General features: G+C 58.3%; 1 protein-coding gene across 1 annotated transcript in view; it reads left to right on the forward strand.

The window, feature by feature from the left end:
* The window catches only part of ARHGEF10L (Rho guanine nucleotide exchange factor 10 like), a 141227-nt gene that overhangs the window by 62133 nt on the left and 67989 nt on the right, over window positions 1-11105 (forward strand). The window contains exons 5-6 of the mRNA XM_044913815.1: window positions 7679-7770; window positions 9406-9489. Coding sequence (XP_044769750.1) covers window positions 7679-7770; window positions 9406-9489 — 176 coding nt within the window. The remainder of the gene's footprint in view (window positions 1-7678; window positions 7771-9405; window positions 9490-11105) is intronic.

An 11105-nucleotide genomic window follows, 5' to 3' on the forward strand; every position in this document is an offset into this window, starting at 1 on the left:
GGCTTCCTGTGTTTTCCCTGGACTCAGGCCCGCACCTCTTCCCTCTGAGGGCACCGGCCCCCTCTGGAGTTGTTTGCTTTTCCTACCCGGTTTTGCTGCCACCCCCACGGGGCCCCCTGCAGCCTTAGTATTTCCTGCTGGGTCGGGCTTCTGGCTCCTGTCTGGGCCGCAGGGATTCTTGTTGGCTTCCGGGAGGTACCTGTCCTGCCCCATCCTGGGTATCCAGACAAGATGGACTGGTCAGAGTCTCTTACTTGGGCCTGGATTCTGGGGAAGAAGTTGGGCAGCTGGATTCCTGGAAGTGCCGAGAAGCCCCATCCTCCCCGGACACGTCAGGTACTGGGAGGGCCAGGCCCGGCTCAGGAAAGCAGCATTCGAACAGAATAGAAACAGGGTGCTAGAGGGCCTGTGGCTTCTGAGGAGCATGCAGGTCTTGGGGGGGACAGCTGGACAGACAGCCCCGGGGGAAGTTCTCCCTGGCAAAGTCAGTCACTGGGTTGTTACTCAGGGCTTTCCAGATTGCTGAGCCCCAGTGTGGAGTTGTTTGTAATCCCAGGCTTGCCTTTAATCTCACTGTTTCTGCAAATCGGAGCATTTCCGGCCTCCTGTGTCCTGTCCTGAGGGGTCCATGTGGGACCCGAGGCCTGGCAGAGATCAGCTCCCCGCCAGTGGATTCCCTCATAAGAGGGTTATGGGGACCAGGCCCTTCAACATTAGAGACCTCTCTCTCTGGCTCCTTGCTTGTCCCGAAATTGGAAACGCTGTATTTGTTTTTGTTTTTGTTTTTGTTTCCTCTCCACCCCTGGCTACGAGGGGTTTCCACATCTGAGCTATGGCCTTTGGATCGCAGTATAAAAGGACCAGCACAAAAGTACCCAGTCTGAAAGCCACACAGTCTCTCCTGAGGAAGGTACCCATGTGCCCATTTGTTGCATTGAGTGCCCCGGTCTGGAATCTCGTGAAGTCCAGCCCTGGGTCTCTGTAGCCATAGGACGCGGCCTTATCCATTCCTCATCCCTAGGGCCTGGCACAAAGAAGGCCCACTACTAATAGTTTACATGTGCAGGACTTTATAGTTTATGTGGTCCTTTCCCCACACATCACTGTGGTTCTCACAGCTGCAGTGGGCAGGAGAATGCCATGTCCTAATCCCCAGCACCTGGGAACATGTTACCTTCTGGGGAAAAGGGATTTGGCAGATTAAAGTTAAGGATCTGAGATGGGGAGATTCTCCTGGATTCTCCAGGTGGGCCCAGTAGAATCACGAGGGTCCTTATGAGACAGGCAGGAGGGCCGACGTCAGAGAGAGATCCAAAGATGCCACATTGATGGCTTTGGAGATGGAGGAGGGGCCGTAAGCCAAGGGATACAGGCTGCTTCCAGAGGCTGGAAAAAGCGAAGGGAATGGCTTCTCTCCAGCACCCCCAGAAGAGCAGAGCCCTGCTAACACCTTGCTTTTACCCAAGTGAAACCCATTTTAGACGTCTGATCTCTACAACTGTAAGATAGTACATCTGTGTTTTGGGGATTTGTCACAACAGCAAGAAGGAGACTAACACAGCTGGAAAGAGGGCGTTATTATCGGTCCCACTGTGCAGACCCAGAGGGGCACAGCCCCTGGCCCAGGGCTGGTGGCGCCTGAGCTCACAGCCAGAGGGCAGGGCTCTGTTTGCCTCCCCCGCAGCCCTCCCGGCCCTTCCAGGATGGTGCCGGGCTGCCCTTGGCCAGTAGTCCGCTGGCTGGCTGGGAGCCCCCTGCCTTTGACCTCCGTCCTCTGTTATTCCATCCTACACACCTTTTTGGAGTACCTCTGATGCTCCAGGCCCCACAGTGACCCAGGCAGACGGTCCCTGCCCTTGGGGGAAGGGCACCGCCATTTTGTGCCTGGCTGTGTCATTTTCGTGGGCCCGGCCCCGTTCTACAAGTTCTACCTCCTTATCTCGTTCATCCTCATGACACCCTCAGAGGCGGGCACTATGATAATGCCCATTTTACGGATGTGGAACCAGGTCAGAGGGAACATGGCATCAGCCCCCTGTCGCCACACAGTTGAGGAGAGGCTGAACCCAGCCGGCTCGGCTTCCAGAACCGGTGTTTAACCTGCTGAGGTCTGCCGCACGGATCTGGTAGAGCTCTGATCTGAGCTCTGAGACCCAGGACCCCCTTATCTGCCTAACCCTCCATTTCCTCCCTGTAAAGTGGGAGATGGACCAGCTGCGGAAGCCATCGGGGGAGGAAATGAGACCCAGGGATCGGATGCCCGGCCAGAGAGCTGCTCTCCGTTGCTGTCCCCAAAGGGTGCTCGTGTGTCTGGGGTGACCCCAGGGCGCGCGGGACCCACGTTGGCCAGCACACTGCTTAACGTTTCCAGAGATGTGTGTGCTTCCTCTTTTTCTTTCTTATAATAGGCACACATGTTGTAGAAAAATTAGAAAGTACAGAAGATGACAGACTAACTCGAGCTTCAATCCCACGACCGTGCATCCCTGCCCGGCTTCTGGGCTGGGCAGGTCTGCAGGTATACATCCTTTTTTAAAAAGAACTGTGGTTTTAGCGCACGTGCTGTTTCATGGCTCGTTTTCTGCCCTCATTGCAGATCGTGAGCATTTTCCAGTGAGAGCCTGTATCTTGTTCATCACCCCACATGGCTCTTGATTAGTGCGGGGTGCGGTGCCGGCCACCATCTGACCTGACTGCCGAGCCCAGGGCCCTCCAATGTCAGGGAGGTGTGCGTACGCTGGAGCAGAAGGCCGGAGGCGGGGTCTGGGTGGGCATCCGCAGCTGTGTGTCCAGAGGGCGTCCCCCGGGGGCCTTGACGCTCGCCCCACAGTGAGGACTGTGCAGTGGATAGCAAGTCGGGGGGCCCTCCCCAGACTTCCCCTGGCGTCTCCTTACCACCCACTCAGGAAGTGGGTTTGTGACCATGTAGGGGGTGGCACAGGACAGACGGACTGCGTCCTGGCACCCTTCTGTAGGAGGCGGCCGGCCGGGCTAGGGCTGTGAGGAGGCGCATGTGTGCAGGCTGGGGGCGCTGCCGTGTGACCCCCGTCTGGTCTGGGACCCTGTAACTGGAGCAGGGATGGAGGGGAAGTAACATACCAGGAGCAGATATCAAGCACCAGACCCCTTGCTACGTATTTCTGTGCTTTCTTGAATTCCTCCTTACCAGCGCTCTGGGAGGGAGGCCTTGTTGCCCCATTTCGCAGGTAAGTTATCTCGTTAATCCTCACTGCAGGGAGCAGAAGCCGCTGTTTGCCCCACTCCACAGGAGCTGTCCTGGCATGCAGAGCCAAGTGGCAGAACTGTGGTGTTGTCCCCCGTCTGTTGCCTCAGGAGCGAAGCCTTCACCCCTCAATCCCTGAGCCTGGCCCTCTCGACCCTGGCCGCACAGGGGAGGCAGCAGGGAGTTTAGGGACACTGGTGCCTGGCCTCCCAGACCACCAGCTCAGAATTGCGGGGCAGGGGCCCTGGCCAGTACCTGCTGGGAGCTTCCCGGGTGATAGCGGATGCAGCTGCTTTGAGCCATCTGACCAGATGATCTTTAAGGCCCTTCCAGCCTTCACGTGTTATGTAAACTGGAAAGTGGCCAGGGCTGAAAAGACATCTGGCAGTGGGGTTAATCAGGGTTTCATATTTTTGTCTTTCTTTTGTGTCTCTTGGATGTAGGGATAGTGGCAGTGGTGGGTGGTGGTAGATTTCTGGAGGGGTGACGCTCTGAGTAGGACCGTCCTGGGCAGGCCCCGCTGTCCAGGCCTGATTCTGGTCCTTTCTCTTCCTCAAAGATGGGATTCTTTCCGCCTTTGCGTTTTTCATACCTTGTCCTGGAAAAGGCCCTGGGATGCCCTGTGTGTGCATGAGGGTTTACGGGTGCACGTGCAGAGGGGCATGAGCCCAGCCTGCCACGAATCCTCAGGCCGTTAGAGTTTGGGGGGTCTTCCCCACCGTGTAGCCCCTGGGAAAGGGACCCTGTGGAATTTGCCATCCAGAGAGAGTCACTGAGAAACTGGGGGCTGGACCAGCAGCTGCAGGGCTGGGGACACTGCCATTCTCTGGAGTGGAGCTTTCATCTCACACAGGCCGGGGTGGGCATCGGTCATCACTGAGTGTGGGCCCGGTTGCTGGGGCTAACGGAACAGGGCGGCCAGGACGGAGCGGTCCCTGCTGTCACAGGGCGCTCACTCCCCTCTCGTCCCTGGCTTTTCCCTGGAGAGCGAGGAGGTGGGCACAGAGGGCACTTGGAGCTGCATGGTGGCCTTCTAGAGTGCTTGACCTCAGTCTGGTGGACAGTGGACACCGGTGTTGGGGGGCCAGGGGGCGTACTTGCTTCTGTCTCCCGCCCACTAGCTTTCAGCGAACTCCCTGTTCCCTGCGCTTCTCTGCGGACTTGGCTCCTTGCCTCTGCATTCCGAGGGCGTGGGCTCACCTTATGAGACTGGTGTCATCTTAGTGGTGGGCCTTTTTCTCAGGTATGAGCTGAGAGGCTCTGAAAGTGCAGGAAGCTCAGATAAGCGTGAGATAAATGGCCTCTTACTGCTTTTTATGGCCCTTTGGTTATCGGGAAGCTTTGGGGAGGCCCCCGAAGGAGTGTTTGCTCTCGGAGAGAATTGTGGCCAGGCAGCAGCTGGGAGAGGCTGCCCTCTGGGTGGCTGTGGAGTGGGGCGGTGGCCTCGCTGGGCGGTGGGGAGGGGCAAGAAGGAGGCCCCCCCAGCCTCTCGTCTGTCTGCCTGGAGGACACCTGCTGCAGTCCGGGGCCGGGGGGGCGGCGGAGCTGGTGTCCAGAGCAGGGCTTTGCAGGCAAATTGCAGCTCTGCCCCACCCGCTGGCACTTTCCTATTCTGGACCTCTGTTTTTTCATCTATAAAATGGTCATGATAATACATGCACTTGTGCTCACGAGGCCTTCCTCAAGCATTCAGCATGGCACAGGGTCCAGAGTAGGTACCAGCCAAGGGAAGGGCATGGGTGGGTGGTGGTCTCCAGCCGAGCCTGGGAAGACCTGTCCACCCATTGGCACTGGCCCTTTCCCGCCCTTGGCGCTCGCAGTCTTTGTTTGCCTCAGCCATGGAGGCGGTGGGGACAGGCATGAAGGTGATTTCTCTCGGCTGTAAGATTCCCACTCCCCAGCCCAGGACCCAGACTAGCTTCTCTAATTGTGTAGGTGGCTTAGATCTACAATGTCCTCTTACGGTGGCCATTAGCCACATGTGGCTATTTAAAATTAAATTACGTAAATAAAATTAACAAATAACTTCACTGTGTTTTGGTGATGCTTAGCCTGGAGGCTCATATTTCAGCCACTCCCGGCTTTTAGTACATCATAAATTATTTCCAGATCCCTTCTAAAGCTGCCTAACCTCCCCCCAAAATACTCACTGCCTCTTGATATCACCTTCAGAGTTTACCCAGGGCCTTCTCGGGTGTTCTCTGAACCGCACCGCAGCCTTGGGGCTGGCTGTTAGGATTTCTCTTGGACAGAGACTTGAACGTGTTTATTCCCCGTGCTATTTCTCTCCTTCCATTTAAAAAGAAGGATGTCTGAATAGCCAAGCGAGGTTCGGTGGCCTTATGACACAGCAAATATGTGATGTAGTTGAATATTTAAATGCCACTTCCCTCCTTCCAAGTGGTCTGGCTGGAAGAAGACAAACTTTGTAGGCAGACAGGCTGGGCCATAGGTCCCAGCTCCTTCTGCTGCACTGAGTGAGCGACCCTGGCTAAGTAGAACTGAGTCTTTGTTCCTCCATCAGTGGGATGAGGATAACAGTACCTGCCTCGTATGCGTTCCTGTGACTCGAAATCTGAAAATACAAAGCAAAACAGGCAGCAAGCAACAGGTGCTTTGTAATGGCCCCCGATCGTCATGGGTGACCTATCAGAGCAAAGAGAGCCTGTGGTTGGGACTCTTTCCAACCCAATTGCCGAGCTCATGTCGACTTGGGCTGGAACGGCTTGGTTCTGTCTCAGCGGCTGGATTCAGTGCCTTCAAGATGTCCAGGGCTTGCGGCGGTGGGGGCCCAGGGAAGCTGTTGTTAGGGATGTGAGCTCAGGCGGCTCCCTTCAGCCCCCCACACCCTCCCGCTCTAGCCCCGCCCTGTCTCTAGTGGGCGGAGATTTGCTCCTCCAGTGGTGTAGGGCCCCTAGACCGGCACTCATGTGCGTGGCCACTAGCCACAGGAGGCTCTTGAAAATTAAATGAAGTTCCTTAGTCACATGAGTTCCAGTAATGAACTTCCACACGTCACATTCCAAGTGCACAGTAGCCACACGCGGCTCAGGGGCTGGCACAGACACTCTCCGTGCTCTACCACCTGCGCTGCTGTCGGAGGAGGCCATGCGGGGGCCAGGCAGGCTGGCTCCTCGGCCTGGCTCTGCCACTCTGGTGGTGTGATCTCGGGCAGGTTCCTCTGGCCCAGCGCCTGCGGGCGGGGAGGATGCAGGATCCACGTTGTCTCGGCTGCTCAGGGGAGGTGCTCCCTACCTCCTCCTCCTTCCCTGCTTCCTGCACCATCCTGGTGATGCCTCTGCCCCTCCTCCCGGGGCTCGGGTGCTGGGACGTTCCAGAGAATTCTTGGCAGCAGTGGCTGCTGTCTTGGACCATTACAAGTGTCTCCCCTCTGGATTGGCAGGTGTGGCCTTTGATTTTTTTGAGGCTGGACTTAAAAAAAAAAATCAACACTCATTCTGGAATAATTTTAGATGGACAGAAAAGTTGTCAGGAGTTCCGTATACCCAACAGCCAGTTTTCCCCGTGGTTCACATCTTACGTGACCACGGAACGTTTCTCAAAACTGAGAAAGCAGGCTGGGCACACTACCATCCCCTGAACTCCAGGCTTTCTCTGGATTCCACCAGCTTTTCTTCTTACACCCTTTTCTGTTCTGGGATCTTTTGTTTAGCCCGTTCGGTGACAGTTTTGCAGTCTTCCCTGGCTTTGCATGATCTTGGGAGTGTTGGGGTGTAACAGCAGGGTTTTGTAGACTGTCTGGGGTTGTCTGGCCCTCTTCCCATGTTCAGACTGGGGTTGTGGGTGTGGGGTTACAGTGATGTGGAGGAGAGCGGCCCATCCTGCCAGAGTGCGGGATGTCTGTGTGATGCCGCTGCAGATAATTCACTTGACCGCTTGGTGGAGCTGGTGTGAGCCGCCTCGCTAGTTTTCCCTTTGAGTCTCTGCCCCTGGGAAGCCGGCCTGTAGGTCCAGCCCATCCTCACATGTCGGGGGCATGAAGCTCTGCCTCCCGTGTCTGGTCTAGTGAAGCTTTGCATGACCTTGTTTCTCACAGGGGGCAGGGGTCCTCCAGCCCTTGCCCCCATTTTGCAAGTGGGAGAATGGGAGATGGAGAGCCCACTGAGTCTGACCTGGAAGAAGGATGGACGCCCTTGAGGGGAAGGCCCCTGATCCTCATCACTGTGGTGTTCTGGTGCTTTCTAAAGACGGAGAAACTGAGAGGGGAAGGGGCTTGTTCAAGGCCAGCCCAGCCATGGCCTCCCCAGCTCTCCTGACTGAGGGCTTTGGGGGCAAGTGGCTCCTGGCCCTCCGCCCACCCTTGCGCCTCATGTGCCCTGCCCCCCTAGTGCGGGGCTGCCAGAGGCTTCGCGGAGCCCGCTGTCCTGTCCCTCCCTGCTCAGCTGCACCATCCCTTTCCCTGCTGGCTCACTGACACTGTTTTTTGGCCCACAGGGTGCCACCAGTGGTGAGCAACGGGGATGCGGTGGATGCTGCTCTCTCCGGGGTCCGGCACTCCAGCTGGAAACGGAAGAGCTCCCGCCGGGGTAAGTGCCCCCCAGCCCCACCCCAGGAGGGTGGCACTGGGATAACCTCAGAGCCCCTCCTTCAGGCCCAGAGGGCTGCTGTGGGCTTGCATGTGCCATGGGGTCATCCTCACTGCCCATGCTTGGGAGTTGCCCCTGTTTGTTGCCTGATGAGAGCCATGGTCCAGGAGTTGATCATGTATTTGACCGTTTATCTGTTCCTCAAATACTCAGAACCTCCTACAGCAGGGCAGATGGGCTGGCAGTGGAGTGCCCTAGTGCCCAAGGTGAGGTCCTTCTAGGAGCAGAACCAGCCACATAGGCAGTTACCTTGCAGAAGGCCAGGTGCCCGGGGGGGGGGGGGAGTGAGGGGAACCCATGAGTCCTGAAGGCAGAGAGGAGGGAGCAGGGGTCAGGAAAAGAGCATCCATGCAGGGGCCCCTGGGCAGGAGCCTGAGCCCCAGCCCCCGGGGGGAGAGGGGACATCCGGCACCCTGGGAAGCAGCAGCTGTGGTGTGATGGAGGATAGCACCCAAGGGGTCAGTGGGGCCAGGCGAGGCTGCTGTGTCCCCAGCTCCTTCTGGGCCTCCCAGCCATGCTTTCCTGAAGGCAACAGGGAACTGTGAGAGCCAGAGACGCTGTGGATTGGGGGTAAAGCTATAAGACAAGGGATGGGCTGCAGCCCAGGGAGGAGGCTGTCCAGGAGAGTGAGGCTGACGGCCAGAACTAGGGACCTGGAGAGAGGGGAGCAGGTCTCAGAGCCATGTGGGAGGCAGGATCCCTATGGGGGTGGAAGATGGGGTGGAGGGTGAGGCTTGCCAGGGCTCTGGGGCCCTGGGACCACAGTGGGGATTTCAGAGCCCATCTGGTCCCATGTCTTCTCAGACATGGGGTGAAGACAGACTCCCATCAGGGTGGGGACTGGTTTTCCAAACCCTAGCTCTGTGTTGGGGGGCACACCCCTAAGAGGACAGAGCTTGGGGACATGGTTTTGAGGGGAGACCTCTTTAACTTGCACATCCTGGTAGCTGCTAACGGGGGGGGGGGGGGGGGACCCAGAGTGGGCGCCCTGCCCTGCTTACTGCCCGCCCAGCAAAATGTTGGCAGAGGGATGTGTTCATTTGCTGAATTTTTCACCAGTCACGACCCTGCTGGCTGCGTTTTGGGGGCCCTCTCCTTAACCCCACTCTCCAAATCCACCCCCCCTTCCCTGTAATCAGTAGGGCTGCTTTGCCCCGTCCACCTCTGGGTGGGAGGTAGCTCCTTTTGGGTAGTCCTGAGGGTTTGGACCGCTGAAGATGCTCCCGGACCCCAGGGCACAGGTGCTGGGTCTGCTTCCTGCTCCCCGCAGGTGCCCGGAGCAGCTGCGGCGTCAGCCAGATGCGCAGGCCTGTGGGAGGCAGGGCGGCAGGTGGGGGGTCTGCCGTCCTCACTGGGAGGATGCCTCGCAGGGCTGGGGGGCGGGGAGAGGCAGTGGAACCGAGTCCTGGGAGAGCCGCCGGCAGGGGCTCCCGAGGGGCCGGGCCGCGCGGGCTGCTGGCCGCGGGGGGAGGGAGCGGCCAGCTGGTGCAGTCCTGCTGTCAGCCCGGCAGCCGCCTCCGCCCGGGCGCCACAGCCGCCTGAGCGCTCCTGTCCTTTCTTTCCCCTCGCTCCCAGTCGACCGGTTCACTTTCCCCGCCCTGGAAGAAGATGTGATTTACGACGACGTGCCGTGCGAGAACCTGGATGCCCATCAACCCGGTACGCCTCCTCCGCGCTTCCCTGCGGCCTTCAGGGGGTCCCGCGGGGGCGGGGGGGCGGGACCCGGGGAGGGTCTGCCCCTTCTATTTCGCTGCCCCGCCCCACCCGGCCATGCCCCTCCCTCCGGCTTTCACCAACCACCGCCGGCGTCCCGGGAGCGGCTGGAGCCGGCTGGGGGCGTGGCCAGGCCGGGCCGGGGCTGGGCGGGGTCCGCCAGGCTGCCGGGAGTGGGGGGTGGGGGGTGGCCCGGGCCAGTCATTTCACCTCCCTAAGCCTCCATTTCCTGCCTGGGGAGAACCGGGAGGCAGCCCGGGCTTCCCGGGGCTGCTGGGGAAGAGGACAGCTTGTTAAACCTGACCGCTGGCGCAGAGGATTGGGGAAAGCCTGCGCCCGGCTCTGGGCCCGGGAGGCAGGAAGACTGTGGCTGTAGGGAGAAGCAGGGTGGGGTGGGGTAAGTAGAATCTACTTAGAAACTTCGCTCTGGGGTATCCTGGCCCACTGTACGGACAAGGAAACTAGAGGCAGAGCTGGGATTTGAACTTGGTTATTCTGACTCCAAGTCCGCTGCTCTCTCCCCTACCCCAGGAGGCTTTGCGTGGCATCCTATGACAGATGACGCATATTTGCTCCCACTGTTCAGTCAACCCCTTGAGGTCTGCAGGGCAGGCCTTATGGCTCCAGGTGACGGTGGCATCAGAGAGGTTAAGCCACCAGCTGCAGATCACGCGGCCTGTTTTTGAGGAGCTTCTAGTCTGACGGGGTGGCCATCACCATCCTTGGACTGTGCATAGGCCAATGGGAGAGACATGCAGACAACATGACAAGGTCCCAGGGCCCTCAGAGCCACACTCCTGACTCTATTCCAGGAAGAGGGACAGGTGGGCTGACGATATGCCCATCCCTTTAGCAAGCCTCGGAGATGCTTGGAACACCCCTGCTTCTTGCTCACTTGAATCCAGACAGATGAGGGGAAAGGGCACACCGCTGGGAGGCAGTGGGGTCTTGTTGGAAGGTCCCAGATCTCAGAGATCTGAGTGGCTTGGAGCCCATTGTTTCGCCCCCGTTGGGCTCTTTTCCCACCTGAATCAAATCAAGCATCTCATCACTTGGCCCCAGTCTTCACTGAACACCGAGATGCCATCCTGCAGTTGTCCCTAATGTGGTGAAAAGGAGGTGGCCAGGCAGTCAGCTCTGAGCCTTCAAACCAAGGACCCCCGGGGCTGTGGGAGGGTTGAGTCCCATGAGGCTGTGGCTGGCCCTCAGTGGGTACACTGCACAGGAAACACAGGTGCTGTTGGTGTTAGACCTGCCAGGACCCAGCACCGACCTTCATGGACAGATGGGGGCTCAGTGGGCTCTCGGAGAGGTTAAGAGCCAAGGAGCAGGCCTTGGCTCCAGGTCCCAGGTCTGCCATTGGTTAGGGCACAGAGCTTGGTGAAGCCTGAGGCCCCTGAAGGCTGAGGATTTGGCCCAGGCTCAGGAATCTGGTGACACTTTCTCCACTGGAGAGAGTATTTCTTTTCTTTTCTTTTCTTTTCTTTTCTTTTCTTTTCTCTTTCTTTCTTTCTTTCTTTCTTTCTTTCTTTCTTTCTTTCTTTCTTTCTTTCTTTCTTTCT

This window comes from Neomonachus schauinslandi, chromosome 4 (genome assembly GCF_002201575.2).
Source record: "Neomonachus schauinslandi chromosome 4, ASM220157v2, whole genome shotgun sequence".
Lineage (NCBI taxonomy): Eukaryota > Metazoa > Chordata > Mammalia > Carnivora > Phocidae > Neomonachus > Neomonachus schauinslandi.